The 23,467-nt window shown below is 36.4% G+C and overlaps 1 protein-coding gene across 5 annotated transcripts in view; it reads right to left on the bottom strand.

Annotated features, from left to right (window-relative positions):
- Positions 1 to 23,467, bottom strand: part of LOC123525240 (jouberin-like) — a 50,795-nt gene that overhangs the window by 21,414 nt on the left and 5,914 nt on the right. For 4 of the 5 annotated variants that reach the window (XM_053538027.1, XM_045304118.2, XM_053538029.1 and 1 more), the window contains exons 5-21: positions 23,108 to 23,234; positions 20,228 to 20,327; positions 16,643 to 16,768; positions 16,287 to 16,426; positions 13,521 to 13,885; positions 12,889 to 12,958; positions 9,326 to 9,521; positions 9,004 to 9,099; positions 8,337 to 8,430; positions 7,810 to 7,887; positions 7,238 to 7,339; positions 5,670 to 5,795; positions 5,464 to 5,522; positions 4,327 to 4,516; positions 3,999 to 4,114; positions 2,423 to 2,591; positions 1,963 to 2,104 (exon numbers count right to left, since the gene is read on the bottom strand). In XM_053538027.1, the coding sequence (XP_053394002.1) occupies positions 1,963 to 2,104; positions 2,423 to 2,591; positions 3,999 to 4,114; positions 4,327 to 4,516; positions 5,464 to 5,522; positions 5,670 to 5,795; positions 7,238 to 7,339; positions 7,810 to 7,887; positions 8,337 to 8,430; positions 9,004 to 9,099; positions 9,326 to 9,521; positions 12,889 to 12,958; positions 13,521 to 13,885; positions 16,287 to 16,426; positions 16,643 to 16,768; positions 20,228 to 20,327; positions 23,108 to 23,234 (2,296 nt within the window). The remainder of the gene's footprint in view (positions 1 to 1,962; positions 2,105 to 2,422; positions 2,592 to 3,998; positions 4,115 to 4,326; positions 4,517 to 5,463; positions 5,523 to 5,669; positions 5,796 to 7,237; positions 7,340 to 7,809; positions 7,888 to 8,336; positions 8,431 to 9,003; positions 9,100 to 9,325; positions 9,522 to 12,888; positions 12,959 to 13,520; positions 13,886 to 16,286; positions 16,427 to 16,642; positions 16,769 to 20,227; positions 20,328 to 23,107; positions 23,235 to 23,467) is intronic. The other variant, XM_053538026.1, reaches the window with a different exon arrangement.

Consider the following 23,467-nt stretch of genomic DNA (forward strand, 5'->3'; position numbering starts at 1 on the left):
GACACATGGTAAATTATGTGAGGCAGCTGTGCAGCTGATGTGCTGGCTAATCAAGCCAGAGGTCACAGATTTAAAACCCTGCTTGGGTCACAACAGCTCCTAATAACATACCTGTTAAACTCAGGAGACTAATTATTTTATCAGTTAGCTCCAAGAGATCTTAAAGTAAAGCAAGACTATTGCCAAGAAATAAAAGTGCTCTACCAGAAGGGGCATGTGTCATACATGTATTGCTGCCACAGGAACCACAGGTTATTAGAATGAAACTTAACTGAAGAACCTGCATATCCCCCAATTAACCTACCATCCATCAGTCAGGTTTCATGAAAAATATCTTTTGTGACTGGAAGATGGTTAATGATTGACAAAAGGATGGGCAAAACAAATAAAACTACAGCTGCTTTTGAGAAAAGCGCATGTCTCCCACAACTGCTTAATCATCTGAATAGTTATGTATCTGAGTCAACCATGCACCAATACATGTATCACTAGCATCTGTCTACAGAGTGATTTTCAGTAATTCAAAGGTCATAATTCTGAAGTGCCTGGGCCGATTTGGCTAGTTATCGAACTTGGCCGAGGACTTATTGGCAAACACATTTTGTTAAAGTTTGGTGAAGCTTGGATGAAAACTGTTAAACTAAGAGGGCGGACAAGATTTGTGAAAGACAAGATTGGATGATAAATGTTCGACTTAGAGTGCAGACAAGAGTAAAAAGGCCAATTTTCGGTAATTCAAGGGCCAAAATTCTGAAGTGCATGGGGCGATTTGGCTCTTTATCAAACTTGGTCGAGGACTTATTGATAAACACATTTGTTAAAGTTTGGTGAAGCTCGGATGAGAACTGTTCAACTTAGAGGGCGGACAGGATTTGTGACAGACACACACATGGACACACAGACAACAGTAAATCAATATATCTCTCACACCACTATGTGGTGGGAGACATAATGACCCTAATACTCTACATACTGCTTTGTATCTATGTCCCAGGTTTCAGGGAAAAAATCTTGTTCTTCTAAAGTTATGACAGAATCCACCATTGTGACTGACAGAAGGACAGATGGATGTGTGAATTGATGGACATCTGCATGTTCAACAAATTGTCTTCTATCTATGTATTGAATTTCATGGAGAAACAAGGAGCTGCGTTCAATAAACGCTTGATGCCCCCAGTGGCATCCTTGTCGATAGATTTTGCACCTAAGTCCAAAACGAGGTCAAGGTCAAGGTCAAACTGAGGTCAGGTGATGTTTGAAGATGAGGAATGGTCACAGTTTACATTTGTATTTGTATCAATTTATTCTTGTAAGGGGTATTGATGCTAGATGAAACAGTCCCATTTGGTTAACCAAGAGATGGCCCATATAAAGCAACCTAAGTCCAAAATGAGGTCAAGGTTAAACTGAGGTCAGGTGATATCTGAAGATGAGGAATGGTCACAGGTTACATCTGCATTAGTATCAAGTCATTCTAGTAAGGGGTATTGATGCTAGCTGAAACGGTCCCATTTGGTTAACCTCGTACGGACAGACAGGACAATCACTATATGCCTCCCGCATCAGTATATGCTGGGGGCATAAAAAACTTGTACTCTGTAAATTATTGCAGAATCCATATTTTTGTCTTCTTTTTTTACTTTGCCACTTTTTGTCATATTTTTTACTTTGCCACTTTTTGTCGTATTTTTGACTATCTGTAACCATAGCAGTTACATGTTTTGCCCCAACAACAAAATAATGTTATCCATATATATCACTTCTGGTAAAACACCAGTACAGAACTTATAAATCAGCATAAACTTTATAGAAGTGGTGTTGTAAACAGCATTGTACTGCATAACTGAGCATCAGAGAGGCATGCAGAACAATCAGGTTATCAACAAATAATGAAATTCAATAAAGCTGAAATGATAAATTTGAAAATTTAATCAACTAATATAAAACTTAGAGGTAGCTTACCTCTCTTTGATGGCATCTCTGTAAAAAATGAATTCCAAATGAAGATCACACCAACACTGTCTGCTGAATACATTTTCTGACCATCCTCTGAGAAACATATAGAGTTCACCAGACCTACATGGTCTTCCAGTTCTTGTCTCAACTGTAAATATGTTAGTACTCAGATACAGTAATAAAGATATATATCTAATATGGCACAACTAGATATAGCTTTCTTCATTTATAAATACTATAGTCAGATCATAAACACAAGAATTGACATTTAAGGGGTTTTTTTTGCAATGTTTCAATAGTTCACTGTATCAGTATTCCCCTGTATTTACTGGAATATGACTTATAACCAGCTTTCAATGAATATTCACTCACTTTCTCTGCAGCATAGGACAAAGTATACATATTCTTTACGTAATTTTTTAAACTTCTATCACTGATTAATCTATTTTTACATTACTATACGTACATCAACTTTAGTATCATCGTCTCCAACATCCCAGACACGTATAACCTGATCGTACCCTCCTGTGACAGCTATCGTTTCTACACGAGGATGGAATTGAGAACAGTATACAAATGCTGGGTGAGGTAGTAACTTCTGCTGCTGCTCTCCAAATGCATGTAGATCCCATACCCTACACAAATTAGCATACAGTAGATAAATTTAATACATCCTTGTTTCTTTTATTAGGGGCCTCCATGGCCGTGTGGTTAAGGTCGCTGACTTCAAATCACTTGCCCCTCACTGATGTGGGTTTGAGCCTCATTTGTGGTGTTGAATTCTTCATGTAAGGAAAGCCATCCAACTGGCTTACGGAAGGTTAGTGGTTCTACCCAGGTGCCTGCCCATGATGAAATAATGCACGGAGGGGCACCTGGGGTCTTCCTCCACCATCAAAGTTGGAAAGTCGCAATATGTCCTATAATTGTGTCGGTGCGACGTTAAACCCAACAAAAACAAAAACAAGAGGACCAAATGGTCCTAGGTCGCTCACCTGAGAACAGCTTGATCAAATTTAATGAATATCCTGCTTAAAATGCGACCCCTTTTGCATAGGCAAGGTATTTCTTTGATTTGACCAGGTAACCTAGTTTTTGACCCAACATAACCATTATCTGAACTTGACCTAGATTTCATCAAAGCAAACATTTTGATCAAATTTCTGGAACACCCTGCCTAAAATGTAGCCCCTAATGCATTCACAAAGTTTTTCTTTGATTTTACTGGGTGACCTAGTTTTTTACCCCAGATGACCCCTATTTGAATTAGACCTAGATTTCATCAAGACAAACACTCTGATCAAATTTCATGAATATCCAGTGTAAAATGCAGTCCCTATTACATTCACAAGGTTTTTCTTTGATTTGAACTAGCGACCTACTTTTTGACCCCAGATTACCCATATTCAAACTTGACCTAGATTTCATCAAGACAAACATTCTGATCAAATTTTATGAATATCCATTGTAAAAAGCAGCCCCTATTGCATACACAAAAGTTTTCTTTGATTTGACCGGGTGACCTAGTTTTTGCAAACAATACCAACACCCATGTGAGCAGAATAGCTCTAATTATTCTTCAAATAATCAGGCTACTTTTTTTTTTCTCCAAACTTTATCCAGTTTTAACTTGAAAATATTGCAATTCGTGAAAATTAGGAACGAGAGGAACCTCATTGTTGACATTTTAATGTTTACATTTCACACGGAATGATCATAATCGTCTGGGCAAAGTTCTCTGGAATGTCAAGTGCCTAGTGATCAGACCAGGGGCTAGTTTTCACACAATAGATGTTTCTTCCAATTTCCACAAGTGTTGTTGAATGAAGAAGTCTTCCAAAAGTTAAAATATAAAAGATAATGCTGAAAATCTGACTAAAATTTATTCTAAAACGTTTTCGAAGGATTTTTCTTCCTGCCCAACAAAATTTCGTTCTTCGCGGTCTACGCATGTGCATGAGATTTGAAACTTACATATTTTCAGCACATGTGCATTATATAAGAGGATATCTGTAACACTTGTATCATTTTAGCTCAATTACCTAGCTGTCCCATCAGAGGATGCTGATAGCAGGTGGGTGTCCATTTTCGACCAACTTAAATCATACACAATTCCAAAATGTCCAAGGAACTTGCCCTTCAACGTTCCAGACGGAATCTGAAATGTTAAAATTAAGCTGTATCAGTTAAAAAGTCAATCGCAGATTAAGACTTGTGACTTTAATTTAGTTTAAACTGATTATTGTTTTTTATACTGATGATTTTGGAAGATGAAAAAATTACGATGAGGAAGGACTATAACTTTGCTATGTACATGAGGAAAAGGAAATTATCACTCTGAAAACAAGTATTTTTAAAATATCAACAAACCTCATAGACTAGAATAGGATAACCATCTTTTCCCTGGCAAGCACATGCTAAACTTCTACCATCATGGGAGAATTTTATCATATAACAGCCCTTCTTTGCTGAGGGTAGGGCGTGTGATAATGTGTTTGGAAGACGACATAACTGGCCAGCAAGTCGAGACCATGATGACAGAGTTCGTTGTTGTGGTTCTCTGAAATATTCAAACTCTTTTCTGACATATTTGTGTATTTCCCTCTCTAAAATATTCATTAAAATATCCTATCTAAAAATCTATATACCGGTATACGTCTTCTCTAAAATAAGCAAGATTCTACTTCTATTCTGAAATAGTTAATGGTAACAAAATTGAAAACAAAAATATTTTATAAATCTTTTAATGACATAAAAAGTTTAGATTCAATAATCAATACTAGAGCTGCTTTTGAGAAAAGCGCATATCTCCCACAACTGCCTAATCATATAGATTGGCACTTCTTCTCCATTATGTATCTGAGTCAACCATGCACCAAGACCTGTATCACTGGCATCAGTATTTTCGGTATTTCAAGGGCCATAATTCCGAAGTGCCTGGGCCAATTTGGCTAGTTATCAAACTTAGCCGAGGACCTTATTGGCAAACACATTTTGTTAAAGTTTGGTGAAGATCGGAGGAGAACTGTTTGACTTAGAGTGCAGACAAGATTTGTGACAGACGGACACACATACACACGCACAGACAGGAGTAAATCAATATGTTTTCCACCACAGTATGGGAGACATATTAAATAACTAAACCAAAATTTTTACTATATTATTAAAGTTCCGTTATTGTCAGAATTTTCTCCATTTTCGCTGATTTTCTGCCCGATTTTAACACGGAAAATACTTTTTCTTTTTTTCCTGCTTGTTAGATGGGGAGGGGACTTCGGCACAAAATAAATGTTAAATTTCCTTGTTTTACAGGTGAGTAAATATGGCACTTAACAATTCAATGGCCTGAGATTTCAACTTACAAACACAATTGCATTAATGAGCCCAGATTATTAATGTTATTTCCTTGTTGTAATTTTTAATTAAGAATATACATATATAAAACTTCCCTGATATATCTCCTGTAAATGATGACTATAAAATGCCAATCCATGTAAAAACACTCACTTTTTGCCAGTCCATTTGGCTATTTTCTTCAGCTCTTCAAATGTCATTTTCCCTCTTTCCTAAAAAACAAGAAGTTAAATATCTGAATGTGCTTTGTAAAGATTAAATACCAGTTTGAATTTTTTCTATTAACAATATATCAAACTAACATTTGGGAAAAAACTTTGTTTATTGAATTCTGTAACAAACTGAGAGTATTATTTTACCTCTTGTGTAGCAAACAATGATCTCTCAACAGGTTCTACCTCTAGTGGGGGTCTGATACCCTTCAATGTGACATACAGTGTTGATGGGTAAGGTTTCCTAGAACATTCCTTCCACCACTGGAAAGCCTGTCATAAAACAAAACAGTCAAGTTCAAAATGCAAGTTTTTACTTGGGTCAGGTATCATCCCAAAATTTCTAGGTCAAATAATCTGTTGAAAAAATAGCCTGATCAAAAATACCACCAGTTCAAATGGGTCCTAACTGCTGACTTCCATATTTCAGGCAAAGAAACAACTCTGATAAGCGCTTAAGCTAGGCTTGGATTTAAGGGAGAAGTCACTTCTCCCTCAGCTAAGATTAGGGAGAAGTGGAGAGATTTTAGGGAGAAGTGAAAAGATTTTAGGGAAACATGAGAAAATTTTAGTGCCATGACATGCAAGTCAAAAAAGGAACTAAATATACTTATAACTACTTTTATTATTGTCTTTGTTTAAGTCTATAATTTTAACATAAATAACAAATTCACTGAAAACATCAGTAATTCTGTTTTCTTATCCTTGTAAATATTATTTCTTATCCTTGTAAATCTAATGTGATTAAACTTCAAATTAAAGTTGTTGTTTCTTTTCATGCTTGCCTTATGACTGCCCAAACCAAGAAAACCCTTTAAATATGAATACAATTAAAAAAAAGTTAATTCCACATCAGCAAAAAATAAATTAAGCTCCCTGTGCTATTGTACTCAAAGTCAAAACACAAAAACCCATAAAAGCATTTCACAGTCTCTTTTAAATAACTCTGGTCCTGAATTAAATACATGTTAACAGCAGTGACATCACTATGACGTCACACAGAATACACGTCTTTGTTTGATCTGCTACTGTCGGCACACATTAAAAGAAAAAGTTGTCAAACAGATTTAACACAGTTTCTGATGGCAGGTGTCAAAAGTCTGCATGAATTTCAGTTACGTCATTTTAGTCACAGAAAGTGTCAGTAATAATATTATGTTTTTAAAGTCTGGGTTTTGAAAAATATGAGTAAAATTACGTGGATTTAAGGAAATTACTGAAGGTAAGATACTTTTTAAAGGTCAAAAGAGAAGGTATAAGCTAATGTGATATAAATCCCTACTGCTTTGTTTATCAACAATCAGTTTACAAAAACATGTGTCAAAGATCATAATCGCCTTTGCATGTCTTGGTATCTGAAGTAGGCGGAGCTTAAATTATGCCAGAGTGTATTCGAGTCAAGTGTCAACAGGCCAATAATGGATTAATTACAGGAGTTTGGATAAAAAATCTGGTGACTTAAATTTTGTTTTGATTTTAGATTAGAGCGAAGTGGGGAGCTACAAAGCGACTTTTTCGTTCAAGTCGCCCCCTAGCTCAAGCCCTGCTGATATTTAACTTGTTTGGAATATAAAACCTGGTCAATATCCATCATTCTATCTAATAAAAAGAATCCAGACAAACAATACTACAATATGAATACTTCACAACATTTTCAAAATGTGCAAAGAGAGAGAGAGATGTTGTAACATACTGAAATCTAAATGAAAACATACCTCTTCCATTTCTGGTTTTCTCCTGAGATTTGATGGTGGAGGTTCAAATAACTGAAGTCTAACTTTTGAGCCAACATTTAATTTCTTGTTATTACCAACAACCTATAAAATATCAATATTAAAGTAGTGAAAGGTGTAACTATACACTGTAAGTAAAATGAAAGAAGAGGAAGATGTACCTATACATTTTACCCAAAATGCTGAGAAAGGTGTAACTATTCATTATAACCAAAGTCTAAAGGAAAAATATACCTCATTTTTGATTCGCTAACTGATTTAGTAAGTAACTATTGATAGAGTTTAACTTCTTCCCATACTTCCTTTTTTTAATTTTTAAAATTCAGCTTGTTGTCATATTTTAACCACCATTTTCTGTTTTAATATTTCTGGTTGATATAGAAGTTGGTTAGCCTTCCAGTGACACTGGATATCATACCAGTATATATTCGTTGCTTTCAAATAACCTACAACCTCCCAACATTAAAGTCTCCAATTCTAAATTGTTTTTGCTCTATTGAGCAATCCAGGCTGTTTAAATACTTTCAAAACAAGAACTGCAAGTTATTTAATACCTTTAGGAATGCCCAACCAATTCTATGCCAACCCTCGTCACTTTTTGCTGCTCGATTCATGCTCACAAAGTCTAACAGCTGTAGTAAAAACACAAAATGATCACATTTTACATTTGTAAAATAAAAAATAAAGCAGTGAAAAACGTGAATCTTAGTATGACAATATTTTATCTACAACAGCAATACTGCTGCAGTTATATTATCAGTGATAATAACAGTATTGCTGTGTTTCACAATTTCCTTTATAAACATTATGACATGAACTATAAAGAAATGATTTCTGATTGGCCAGAATGTCCCCATACTGCACAGAATATCACAGGATATTGAATCTACTTTCCTTCAGTTTCAGAAAATCTGCATACTTCAGTTTTGAAATGCTGCATAAATCATGACATTGTACAGTTACTATGAACAACCCATCAAATTAATGTATGATGTTGAATTGGTAACATATATGTAATCATATAATATTTTCGTTCTATAATATTAGACCACAGGCATAAAGAATCAGGAAAGGGGTTTACCTCAAACACCAATAGCACTTTAGGATTGTCTTGTATGAAGTAATTATAGTTCTCATTAAACACCAATAGCTCCTCCCAAACTGGCAACACAGACCTGGAAAATTTCAACATATATTTACTCTAATTTGCAACATCTGTGGGAAGTTTCAACCAAGTTTCAACCTACATTAGTTTCGGAGATAGTAATTTCCCTGCAAAACTTTATCCTCCATTTTCCAGTTCCCAAAAGGGACATAATTTTGCCAAAATACAATTCAGTTATGGGATATATACCTTTCACCATGTTCTATCCAACTCAATAAATTGTATGTTTCAACAAAATTCTTTGACTTAGGAGAAAGCAATCTATATGCAAAACTTCAATCCAAGAAGGGGAATAATTCTGTTAAAATTCATGTAAGAGTTACATGACTTGATTCCATAACCTTCTGTTAGTACTTTAAAGATGAGTGTGATGTTTTAACATAGTATCTACAATGGTTAAAACATGCTTTTGTACTCTTTGAAAAACTTTATCCAAATTTCTCTATATATTCCTTATGAAACAGATACTATTCAAAACAAATTTTAATGAAGAGATTTTGCCTGAAACAAAGAAAAGTTGAACATATTTGTCATTTACACAACATATTTCTACTAAAATAAACATTCTAAAATCATAACTCACTTGTTTTGTTTGAAATCAAAAGGTTTTGTCATTATAGGAAGAACATGTTTCACATTTTCATTCTTTGTCTCATAGTAGGATGTTACAGCCCGATCCCTGTAAAAGAGATACAATTTTAAGACAAATCAAAATCTGCATACAAAAGCTGTTTTCAAGCTTCGAAAATGTTTTTAAAGAAGGTAGAAATACTAGACTGTAATGAAGGCAATCAGAGAAGATAAAATTACCTTTACATAGATAAACAGATATTGTCACTAATGAGGACATCCCTAAGAACACTCAAGTATTTAATTTCCTTGCACTGACAACTGTGAGTACATACTTGTGTTGTTTAGGGAGGTATTTTCCTGTTAGTTCATCCAGTATATGAACTCTAATCATAGGATGCATGATGTAGAAATCATTCTTCAGTTTGTCTGTTCTATGTACAGTAACAGCTAGAATCCTTCCCTCATCCTCAACATCCAGTCCAGAGGGACCTGCCTCTTCCTCTTCCACTGCCTCTGTCTCCTCTGTACCTATAAAATGAGGATTGTGTAACTGTTACAACTGCAAGCAAGCAAGCAAAATCCAGTTTGTGTAACTATTCAACTGCTAACCAGCATAAAAAATCCAGATTGTACAACTGTTAAAACTGCTAGCCAGCATGCCAAATGAGAACTGCATGACTGTTAATAATGCTAGTGCCATGGAAAGTACAACAGCCCCAACAGTCAAACTATAAAGAAAATTTTAAAATTTTAAATTTCATAAACCAGCATGTAAAATCCAGACTGTACAACTGCCAGCATGTAAAATCCAGATTGTACAACTGCTAGCCAGCATGTAAAATCCAGATTGTACAACCGCTAGCCAGCATGTAAAGTCCAGATTGTACAACTGCTTGCATGCATGCAAAATCCAGATTGTACAACTGCTAGCCAGCATGTAAAATCCAGACTGTACAACTGCTAGCCAGCATGTAAAACCCAGACTGTACAACTGCTAGCCAGCATGCAAAATCCTGATTGTACAACTGCTAGCCAGCATGTAAAACCCAGACTGTACAACTGCTAGCCAGCATGCAAAATCCTGATTGTACAACTGCTAGCCAGCATGTAAAATCCAGACTGTACAACTGCTAGCCAGCATGCAAAATCCAGATTGTACAACTGCTAGCCAGCATGCAAAATCCTGATTGTACAACTGCTAGCCAGCATGGAAAATCCAGATTGTACAACTGTTGCAATTGCTAGCCAGCATGGAAAATCCTGATTGTCAACTGTTACAACTGCTAGCCAGCATGCTAGATCCTGATTGTACAACTTTTACAACTGCTAGCCAGCATGTAAAATCCTGACTGTACAACTGTTACAACTGCTAGCCAGCATGCAAAATCCTGATTGTACAACTGTTACAACTGCCAGCAAGCATGCAAAATCCTGATTGTACAACATTTACAACTGCTAGCCAGCATGCAAAATCCTGATTGTACAACTGTTACAACTGCTAACAAGCATGCAAAATCCTGATTGTAGAACTGTTCCAATAGCTAGCCAGCATGGAAAATCCTGATTGTACAACTGTTACAACTGCTAGCCAGCATGCTAGATCCTGATTGTACAACTTTTACAACTGCTAGCCAGCATGCTAGATCCTGATTGTACAATTGTTATAACTGCTAGCCAGCATGCAAAATCCTGATTGTACAACTTTTACAACTGCTAGCAAGCATGCAAAATCCTGATTGTACAACTTTTACAACTGCTAGCCAGCATGCAAAATCCTGATTGTACAACTGTTACAACTGCTAGCAAGCATGTAAAATCCAGATTGTACAACTGTTACAACTGCTAGCCAGCATGCAAAATCTTGACTACAACTGTTACAATTGCTAGCCAGCATGCAAAATCCAGATTGTACAACTTTTACAACTGCTAGCCAGCATGCAAAATCCTGATTGTACAACTGTTACAACTGCTAGCCAGCATGCAAAATCCTGATTGTACAACTGTTACAACTGCTAGCCAGCATGCAAAATCCTGATTGTACAACTTTTACAACTGCTAGCCAGCATGCAAAATCCTGATTGTACAACTGTTACAACTGCTAGCCAGCATGCAAAATCCTGATTGTACAACTGTTACAACTGCTAGCCAGCATGCAAAATCCTGATTGTACAACTGCTAGCCAGCATGCAAAATCCTGAATGAACAACTGTTATAACTGCTAGGCAGCATGCAAAATATTGACTACAACTGTTACAATTGCTAGCCAGCATGCAAAATCCAGATTGTACAACTTTTACAACTGCTAGCAAGCATGCAAAATCCTGATTGTATAACTGTTACAACTGATAGGCAGCATGCAAAATCTTGACTACAACTGTTACAACTGCTAGCCAGCATGCAAAATCCTGATTGTACAACTGTTACAACTGCTAGCCAGCATGCAAAATCCAGATTGTACAACTTTTACAACTGCTAGCCAGCATGCAAAATCCTGATTGTACAACTGTTACAACTGCTAGGCAGCATGCAAAATCTTGACTACAACCGTTACAATTGCTAGCTGGCATGCAAAGTCCAGATTGTACAACTGTTACAACTGCTAGCCAGCATGCAAAATCCAGATTGTACAACTTTTACAACTGCTAGCCAGCATACTAAATCCTGATTGTACAACTGTTACAACTGCTAGGCAGCATGCAAAATCTTGACTACAACTGTTACAATTGCTAGCTGGCATGCAAAATCCAGATTGTACAACTGTTACAACTGCTAGCCAGCATGCAAAATCCAGATTGTACAACTTTTACAACTGCTAGCCAGCATGCAAAATCCAGATTGTACAACTGTTACAACTGCTAGCCAGCATGCAAAATCCAGATTGTACAACTTTTACAACTGCTAGCAGCATACAAAATCCTGATTGTACAACTGTTACAACTGCTAGGCAGCATGCAAAATCTTGACTACAACCGTTACAATTGCTAGCAGCATACAAAATCCTGATTGTACAACTGTTACAACTGCTAGGCAGCATGCAAAATCTTGACTACAACCGTTACAATTGCTAGCCAGCATGCAAAATCCAGATTGTACAACTGTTGCAAATGATAGCCAGCATGCAAAATCCTTATTGTACAACTGTTGCAATTGGTAGCCAACATGCAAAACAGCTGGGAGAGCCCAAGACCATCAACTTAGAGGCTGGGAAATGTGTAAGGCTGGTGGAGCTGGGTGGGCAGGGATGTCATAGGTTGTGTAGGGAAGGGGAAGAAGTGCTGAAGTTGAGTGAGGAATGAGAGATACTAAGACATAGTATGAGACGTAAATGATAAATATGTCAAAAAATTGATTTTGGAAGGTAGGGGGTGGATGGTGTAGAAGATGAAGAAGGGTGGCAACTGAGGACTACCGAGACTCACTAAGAGATATGTGGGTGTGATTCTTTTGTAAGTCTGTCCTTTACTAAGACTGGTCCTTATGTGAAGTTTGATTATGATAGGAGTACAACAGAAGAAATAATGTAACCAAATTGAGAAGCTTGCCATAAAACTTAAACTTGAGAGCCATGCCAGTGCTAGGGAAAATACAATACACCCAACAGTCAAGCTAAAAACATTTTTTTTTAATTATAAAGCCAAAATAACTTTTCAAACCAGAATATGCTTTTTCTTTGTTTTCTTGTGTTTTAAGAAACAAAGGAACAATTTAGGCTATACAGCTACTTTCAAGCTTTGGATGACCTGACCACAGGATTAACTAACCCAAATGCATGCACCCTTGAGAAGAACTGAAATATAAACTGCTGTTGAAATATGGAAAAATCTGCAACACTGCATACACTATTTTCCTTAACATGATTTTTGTTGGAAGCCACAGAATGGTACACATTTCCTACCTTTCTTTTTCTTCTTTTTCCTTTCTTTAGGTTTTGGTGCTTCCTCTTCTTCTTCACCTTCCTTCTCTCCCTAAAATAATATTTCATCAAAACCTGATATATATGTATTTGATACAAAATAAAGTAGCACTAATTAAACCACAACAGATGACACTGCTTCAAAAAATAAATAACTTTGGAAAAATATTTACTGTAAAGTCTAAAATTCTTTATCAGAACATGATAAACATCATTCAACAACCTTCTGTGCCAAAAACTGATAAATCACAAAATTGTTTTCATTCTGACATGCTCAATGACATATTTTAATAAATATTATGCTGGACTTCATTTACCCGAGGAGCAATGTATTGGATGTCATGTGGCAATTTGACGTCATAACTGACGGCATAATGCTCTCTTACTGGTCCGCGTTTCAACTGTTGTTTATCGCAGAATATACAGAGCTTGATTTCCTTCTTTGTTTAACTGGAAATCAAATCCAGCCATGTTAGAATGAATGTTTTTATACAATGGAACAAACTGAAGAATAGACCATTTTAAGAATGTTTTCCTAAAAATACAAGTAAACAAAAATGTAAATAGACCCAGTAACCAGCAAGCAAATTTAACACTAAGTCCATCTATAATACCTCTTCTTCTTCCTTATCTTTCTTTTTCTTCTTCTTTTTTACTTTTTCTTTGGGACTCTCCACCTCCTCTGCTGGTGACAGTGCTTCATCTTCTGTTTCTCCCTCTCCTTTCTTCTTCTTTTTCTTCTTCTTTCCATCCTTTGGAGAAGTAGGTTCCTCTGTGGGAGATAGAGCAGCTTCTTCCTCTATTTCTTCTCCTTTTTTCTTCTTTTTCCCTTTTTTCCCTTTTGGGGATGTGGGTTCCTCTGATGGGGACAAGATTGCTTCTTCATCTGTTTCACCCTCAGTTCGTTTTTTCTTCTTCTTTCCCTTAGGGGAGACAACTTCTTCACTTGGAGACATAACAGCTTCCTCATCAGTTTCTGCTTTAAGGAAATTGAAAAGTTAATAGATAAGATATCTTTATTGCCTCCACATAGAGAAAGTATTAAGTCTTTGCTATTGCCAAACATCTGAAGGCTAATAATATTGCCCTTCAATAAAAGATTTATTACATGACAACAGAAATCAATTTTATAATAGTTAATATTTTCACATTTTTGACTTATTAGCCTAGGTAATGTGCTGATTATAGACCAGTCATGTAGCACCAGCTACAGACCAGCAATTTAAATAAAGAGTCATGTTATAATAGTTGATAATCATCAAACAAAAAATACCAAGCAAGAGGCAACAATCAGTTGTATGTAAACCAAAATATGATATTTTTTTCATGCAGACACTTCTGTTTTCAAAGATCATTGTCAACAAGAGGACCATGATGGTCCTGAATCGCTCACCTCTTCCCACATGACCCAGTTTTGAGTATGACGTCGTTTTTTCTATTATTTGACATAGTGACCTAATTTTTGAGCTCATGTGACCCAGTTTTGAACTTGACCTAGATATTATCAAGATAAAAATTCTGACCAATTTTCATGAAGATCCATTGAAAAATATGGTCTCTAGAGAGGTCACAAGGTTTTTCTATTACTTGACCTATTGACCTAGTTTTCGAAGGTACGTGACCCTGTTTTGATCTTTACCTAGATATCATCAAGGTGAACATTCTCACTAATTTTCATGAAGATCTCATGAAAAATATGGCCTCTAGAGAGGTCACAAGGTTTTTCTATTTTTATACCTGCTGGCCTAGTTTTTGACCGCACGTGACCCAGTATCGAAACTGACCTAGATATCATCAAGGTGAATATTCAGATCAATTTTCATGAAGATCCATTGAAAAATATGGCCTCTAGAGAGGTCAAAAGATTTTAATAATTTTAGACCTACTGACCTAGTTTTTGACCGCAGTTGACCCAGTTTCAAACTTGACCTAGATATCATCAAGATGAACATTCAGACCAACTTTCATACAGATCCCATGAAAAGTATGGCCTCTAGAGAGGTCACAAGGTTTTTTTATTATTTGACCTACTGACCTAGTTTTTTATGGCACGTGACCCAGTTTCAAACTTGACCTAGATATCATCAAGGTGAACATTCTGACCAATTTTTATGGAGATCCATTCACAAGTATGGCCTCTAGAGAGGTCTCAAGGTTTTTCTATTTTTAGACCTACTGACCTAGTTTTTGACCGCACATGACCCTGTTTCGAACTTGACCTAGATATCATCAAGATGAACATTCAGACCAATTTTCATATAGATCCCATGAAAAATATGGCCTCTAGAGAGGTCACAAGGTTTTTCTATTATTTGACCTACTGACCTAGTTTTCGATGGCACGTGACCCACTTTTGAACTTGACCTAGATATCATCAAGATGAACATTCAGACCAACTTTCATACAGATCCCATGAAAAATATGGCCTCTAGAGAGGTCACAAGGTTTTTCTATAATTTGACCTACTGACCTAGTTTTTGACCGCACGTGACCCACTTTCGAACTTGACCTAGATATCATCAAGGTGAACATTCTGACCAATTTTCATGAAGATCTTGTGAAATATATGGCCTCTAGAGAGGTTACAATGTTTTTCTATTTTTAGACCTACTGACCTAGTTTTTGACCGCACGTGACCCAGTTTCGAACTTGATCTAGATATTATCAAGATGAACATTCAGACCAACTTTCATACAGATCCAATGAAAAATATGGCCTCTAGAGAGGTCACAAGGTTTTTCTATTATTTGACCTACTGACCTAGTTTTTGACGGCACGTGACCCAGTTTCGAACTTGACCTAGATATTATCAAGGTGAATGTTCTGACCAATTTTCATAAAGATCTTGTGAAAAATATGGCCTCTAGAGAGGTCACAAGGTTTTTCTATTTTTAGACCTACTGACCTAGTTTTTGAGGGCACGTGACCCAGTTTCGAACTTGACCTAGATATCATCAAGGTGAACATTCTGACCAATTTTCATGAAGATCTTGTGAAATATATGGCCTCTAGAGAGGTCACAAGGTTTTTCTATTTTTAGACCTACTGACCTAGTTTTTGATGGCACATGACCCAGTTTCGAACTTGACCTAGATATCATCAAGATGAACATTCTGACCAACTTTCATAAAGATCCCATGAAAAATGTGACCTCTAGAGTGGTCACAAGCAGAAGTTTACGGACGGACGCACGCACGGACGCACGCACGGACGGACGGACGACGGACGACGGACACCGCACGATCACAAAAGCTCACCTTGTCACTTTGTGACAGGTGAGCTAAAAATGGGTTCACCCCTTATGCTTTTGTTAATACTACATTATCTTTCTTAAGGTTTTATGGTTCTGTATACAGTGACAACATAGAAAAGTCATCTACCTGCTGGCTTCTTCTTTTTCTTTTTTGTTGGTGTGAGAACAGTTTCTGTTTGGGAGTCAGGTTCTGGTGTACCATCTCTGGGGACCTTTTTTCTCGGTTTCTTCTTGGGTGTGGTGGCCACACTTGGCTCATCCTCTGACCTGTAAAAATATGAAATACTTATACAGGTGAATTATTTGAGGATAGCTTAAACCCAAAGTCCCTATGTGATTATTTGACAAAAATTATTTTCGATTTTTCATTTCCTTTTTAAATAACCTGTTGGCATTTATTACCACAGCTTAATTTAAGATCAAATAAATTTACTGATTATTAAGTAATGGATTAATTCTACTGGGTAAGATCCAAACTCGTACCTTGCTGACAGCACTGGTTCCTCTTCCTTTTTCTTTTTCTTCTTTTTACCTGGGGTTTTCTGTGTACTGGTTTCTAGCTCTGACATTGTCATAGTCTTATCTGGTGGTTCGGCTTGAGAATCTTCACTGAAAGTTATAAGCAACACTGATAATTATTGTTTTACAGACAAGAAACAATTGCATTCAGCATCAGAAACATCAGAGCCCCCCCCCCCCATCCCACCCCCCACACTTCCACCAGTAATAAACGAATCAAAATCTCACACGTGGCAACAGATTTTAAAGCTACTTGTCATAGTCTTCATTTGCAGAGTTTTACATAATTCTTTTTTTTTCTGGCAAAAAAATAACAAAAGACACTCATTTTAAAAAATTTCTGAGACACTTTTATTTTGTTTAAACTTTGTTTTCATGCTTTAAAGGGATTCATTAAGTTGATACTAAAGAGCACTACATGTATTATAAAATACACAATTCTAACAAATTCTGCGTACTTCGGTTTTATCCTAAAATTTTTAATCAAGTTGCTTCATATGTGCCATATTAAAAGTGCTAAAAATGTCCTTATAAGCAAGCATCTTTTATATAAACAACTGCTTTGGAACAGAGACAAATGTTTACAGAACTCAGGAGATGTTCTAAACAAGAGAACCATGATGGTCCTGAATCGCTCACCTGTCCCCACATGACCCAGTTTTGAACTGAGTATGACGTCATTTTTTCTATTATTTGACATAGTGACCTAGTTTCTGAGCTCATGTGACCCAGTTTTGAACTTGACCTAGATATCATCAAGTTAAAAATTCTGACCAATTTTCATGAAGATCCATTGAAAAATATGGCCTCTAGAGAGGCCACAAGGTTTTTCTATTATTTGACCTAATGACCTAGTTTTTGAAGGCATGTGACCCAGTTTTGTATCTGACCTAGATATCATCAAGGTGAACAATCTCACCAATTTTCATGAAGATCTCATGAAAAATATGGCCTCTAGAGAGGTCACAAGGTTTTTCTATTTTTATACCTACTGACCTAGTTTTTGACCGCAGTTGACCCAGTTTCGAAATTAATCTAGATATCATCAAGGTGAACATTCAGACCAATTTTCATGAAGATCCATTGAAAAATTTGGCCTCTAGAGAGGTCAAAATGTTTTTCTATTTTTAAACCTACTGACCTAGTTTTTGACCGCAGTTCACCCAGTTTTGAACTTGACCTAACTATCATCAAGATGAACATTCAGACCAACTTTCATACAGATCCCATGAAAATTATGGCCTCTAGAGAGGTCACAAGGTTTTTTTATTATTTGGCCTACTAACCTAGTAATTGAGGGCACATGACCCAGTTTCAAAGCTGACCTAGATATCATCAAGGTGAATATTCTGAGCAATTTTCATGAAGATCCATTCAAAAGTATGGCCTCTAGAGAGGTCACAAGGTTTTTCTATTTTTAGACCTACTGACCTAGTTTTTGACCGCAGTTGACCCAGTTTCAAACTTGACCTAGATATCATCAAGATGAACATTCAGAACAACTTTCATACATATCCCATGAAAAATTTGGCCTCGAGAGAGGTCACAAAGTTTTTTTATTATTTGACCTACTGACCTAGTTTTTGAAGGTGAACATTCTGACTAACTTTCGTAAGATCCATTGAAAAGTATGGCCTCTAGAGAGGTCACAAGGTTTTTCTATTTTTAGATCTACCGACCTAGTTTTGGACTGCACATGACTAGTTTCAAACTTGACCTAGATATCATCAAGATAAACATTCTGACCAACTTTCTTAAAGATCCCATGAAAAATGTGACCTCTAGAGTGGTCACAAGCAAAAGTTTACGGACGGACGCACGCACAGACGGACGACAGACGACGGACGCTGCGTGATAACAAAAGCTCTCCTTGTCACTTTGTGACATGTGAGCTAAAAAGCCAAGTAAAGGAAATTTTGAGGAAGCTGAGATCTTACTGCAAAAACACAAATGTGCATTTCAGTTTTCATTAAATTCAACTTTGACAACTGGAATTGCTAAGATATGCATTGTAATAATCACAGCTGAATAAAGTCTATGCCCAAATAACGTAAGTTAGCTAACATGTATATAACAAGAGGACCATGATGGTCCTGAATCGCTCACCTGTCTCCACATGACCCAATTTTCATGAAGATCCATTGAAAAATATGGCTTCTAGAGAGGTCACAAGGTTTTTCTATTATCTGACCTAATGACCTAGTTTTTGAAGGCACATGACCCAGTTTTGAACTTGACCTAGGTAGATCATCAAGGTGAACATTCAGACCAATTTTCATGAAGATCCGTTGAAAAATATGGCCTCTAGAGTGGTCAAAAGGTTTTTCTATTTTTAGGCCTTCTGACCTAGTTTTTGACCGCAGTTGACCCAGTTTCGAACTTGGCCTAGATATCATCAAGATGAATATTCAGACCAACTTTCAAACAGATCCAATGAAAAATATGGCCTCTAGAGAGGTCACAAGGTTTTTTTATTATTTGACCTACTGACCTAGTTTTTGATGGCATGTGACCCAGTTTCAAACTTGACCTAGATATCATCAAGGTGAAAATTCTGACCAATTTTCATGAAGATCCATTGAAAAGTATGGCCTCTAGAGAGGTCACAAGGTTTTTCTATTTTTAGACCTACTGACCTAGTTTTTGACCGCAGTTGACCCAGTTTCGAACTTGACCTAGATATCATCAGGATGAACATTCAGACCGACTTTCACACAGATCCCATGAAAAATATGGCCTCTAGAGAGGTCACAAGGTTTTTCTATTATTTGACCTACTGACCTAGTTTTTGAAGGCACGTGACCCAGTTTCAAACTTGACCTAGATATCATCAAGGTGAACATTCTGACCAATTTTCATGAAGATCCATTGAAAAGTACGGTCTCTAGAGAGGTTACAAGGTTTTTCTATTTTTAGACCTACTGACCTAGTTTTTGACCGCAGCTGATCCAGTTTCGAAACTGACCTAGATATCATTAAGATGAACATTCAAACCAACTTTCATACAGATCCCATGAAAAATATGACCTCTAGAGAGGTCACAAGGTTTTTGTATTATTTGACCTACTGACCTAGTTTTTGATGGTACGTGACCCAGTTTCGAATTTGACCTAGATATCATCAAGGCAAACATTCTGACCAATTTTCATGAAGATCCATTGAAAAGTATGGCCTCTAGAGAGGTCACAAGGTTTTTCTATTTTTAGACCTACTGACCTAGTTTTCGATCGCATGTGACCCAGTTTCGAACTTGACGTAGATATCATCAAGATAAACATTCTGACCAACTTTCATAAAGATCCCATGAAAAATGTGACCTCTAGAGTGGTCACAAGCAAAAGTTTACAGATGGACGCATGCACACACGGACGGCGAACGCCACGCGATCACAAAAGCTCACCTTGTCACTTTGTGACAGGTGAGCTTAAAACAAAGACTAGGAAAACTACCTGCTTGCAATTTGTTTGTCTGCAAAAAAAACATTTTAAGTCTCATTCTATACGATGTTATTCTTTGCCCAGTCTGTCTATATAAGCCATAAATACTTACAAATTTTCTATGAGTTCGTCTTGTATTTTAGGTTTCTTTTTCTTCTTTGTTTTGCCTTTGGTTTCATCTAGTATTTCTAACTCATTTTGTCTGTTACGATCTGTAAAATGATAGAAACAAATTGCTACATTTACTGATGTTCTAAAATATGATTTACCTGTAAATTGGGATAAAGTGATAATAAATTACCATCCCCCTATTTTTCATGTCACCCGGCCCTTTTTTAAAAAATGTTTTAAAGATAATTTGTAATTTTGTATTTCAGTATTTTTGTGGTTTAATCATCAGTTATTTTTATTGATATGTAACAAATTGATGCTTGTCATTTATTTTCAGTTCTGTTTCATACAGGATATTATCAATTATTAGAAATAACAAGAGCTGTCCGTAAGACAGCCAAGCTCGACTATTCGAAATATTGTCCCAGAAGCAGGAAAATATTACCCAAAAAGGTTAAATATCAAAAGAGTTTTAAGTTCAAAAGGGGGCCTAATTTGACAAAAATGCATATCAGTTATAGGACTTGCTGCTATCAACTAGTTTTATAACCCGAAGGCACATGTGAAGTTTCAATTCAATATCTGCATTAGTTTTGGAGATAGACACTCGCATGTAAAACTTTAACCCAAATTTTCTAAGTCCAAAAGGGGGCATAATTTGCCCAAAATACATGCCAGAGTTATGGGACTTGACCCAGTGAGGTTGGTAGTTGATCTAGAAAAAGAAAAATAAGTTTCAAATCTATATGCCTTTTAGTAATAGCTGTATGTACTTGCACGCAAAACTTTAACCAGAATTTGCTAAGTCCAAAAGGGGCATTATTTGGCCAAAATGAAGGTCAGAGTTATGGAACTTGCTGCTATCAACTAGTTTTATAATCCCAAAGACACATGTGAAGTTTCAAATCAATATCTGCATTAGTTTTGGAGATAGTAACTTCCATGTAAAACTTTAACCAAAATTTTCTAAGTCCAAAAGGGGGCAAAATTTGCTCAAAATACATGCCAGAGTTATGGGACTTGACCCAGTGAGGTTGGTAATTGATCTAGAAAAAGAAAAAATAAGTTTCAAATCTATATGCCTTTTAAAAACAGCTGTATGTACTTGCACGTAAAACTTTAACCAGAATTTGCTAAGTCCAAAAGGGGGCATTATTTGGCCAAAATGAAGGTCAGAGTTATGGGACTTGCTGCTATCAACTAGTTTTATAACCCCGAAGACACATGTGAAGTTTCAAATCAATATCTGCATTAGTTTTGGAGATAGTAACTTGCATGTAAAACTTTAACCAAAATTTTCTAAGTCCAAAAGGGGGCATAATTTGCTCAAAATACATGTCAGAGTTATGGGACTTGACCCAGAGAAGTTGGTAATTGACCTAGAAAAAGAAAAAATAAGTTTCAAAGCTATATGCCTTTAATTGATGGCTGTATGTACTTGCATGCAAAAACTTAACCAAGGTGTGACGCCGACGCCGACGCCAGGGTGAGTAGAATAGCTAGACTATTCTTCGAATAGTCGAGCTAAAAATAAACTCTTCCTCATCCTTTTAAGACACATTTTGGTAATAATCTATCTAGGAACTAAAAATACAATGTGCCCTCTTTTAAAATGGAATTAAGACCATACTTTTTTTATTTGGGGAGGGGATGAGAGTTTTAACATACAGGACTTAGTTCAACAGATACAGCATTGTTACCAAAACAAACATTATTTAAACAGTCTACACAGGGTTCTCGGAAACGCCGAAATCGGCGTCCCTGTAAGCATAATTGGTCCCGGTATACGCGTGTTTATTGCAGCTTGGGAGTCCCCGGACGCACGTTTCTGCAGTGAGACGCAATGAAAATTAATTGATTACATAAACCTGCGAATACACAAGGTTTGACTCGAGAGCAAAATATGTGGGCGGAGTCACTCGCTTGTCACCGATAGCTGCGTATAGCCAATCAGCGTTGCCCGTTTACAGTACACCGAGAGATAAGCTGCATATATAATTAACTCGAATGTATACATGTGATTGTTGGCGTGATTGCATAGGTGACAATTTCTAATTGTTAACGACGGATTACGTAGTGTTTGGAGTAACTCCGATTGTTTTCTCACGTACTAATTACCAGGCAGTTTTAAAGAACTTTTTTTAGAAGAAGTGATAATTAGGAATGAATATCCGAGTAATTTTAAGATGCTGTCGATGCCAGTCTTAGAAACGTGATTATTTTTTTGCAAAATCGATGATGTTACTGAAGAGTGAAGAAGCATTTATTAATATGTTGATCATAGACATACTGTGCATTCTTAATGTATTTTAGACCGAATGTTTTAACTTTAATAAGTATTAAAATAAAAGCAGTAATTGTTCATGTATTTTCTTTTCACTGTATGTTTATATAATTATAAGTTTCCATTTTGAAAAAAAAGGTAAAGGTAAAATTATCACCAGGAATTTTGTCTAACTTGATATTTTTACAAGGGGAATTTTGTCCACCTTGATAATTTCACATGGGGATTTTGTTCAGGAAGATCAGAAACAGCAGGGATGGGGCAGAGAGGAGGGGGTGGGGGGTGGGGGTGTTGTGCAGGGGTGATTTTGTCTTACATTAATTTTTGACTACATTTTACCTATTTTACCTTTACCTTTTCATCGCACCTTAACAATATTTGGGTGAAGAATTGTGATTACAAAATGTCTGTCGGTCTACACTTAATTTGACAGTACAATAGAGGCCTGTATTTTGACGAAACATTTAAGTCTGTCCGTCAATCTAGTCAGTAGTTGGGACTGCAACTTTTTCAACTTTGGGAGTCCCAGGACTGCAACTTGAAATTGCTAGTGAGAACCCTGCCACATCTTTTACACTTTTGCAATATCATACACACCTTCCAGAATTTTCTGTTTCTTTTTGTTACTCTTTTGATATTTGGTATCATCAGGATCATATGTGTTGGCAAGTTTTGTTTCATCAACATCTTTCTGAATACCTTCTCCCTTGCGTAGACTCTCAAGCTATACAAGTGGATATAAAGATAATAGTAGATATACACAGTAAATAAATTTTGGACTACTCGACTGTCATTACCTTACCAGTAGATATATATAGTAAATAAATGCTGAACTAGCCCACTGACTATCATTACCAGTAGATATATTATATAAATAATAAAAATATGATATTAAATAAATGTTGAACTAGCTCATTGACTAGTCATCAAACATACTGAAAAACTGTCTGACTCAAG

The sequence above is a fragment of the Mercenaria mercenaria genome, chromosome 3 (genome assembly GCF_021730395.1).
Source record: "Mercenaria mercenaria strain notata chromosome 3, MADL_Memer_1, whole genome shotgun sequence".
In the NCBI taxonomy this organism is placed as follows: domain Eukaryota; kingdom Metazoa; phylum Mollusca; class Bivalvia; order Venerida; family Veneridae; genus Mercenaria; species Mercenaria mercenaria.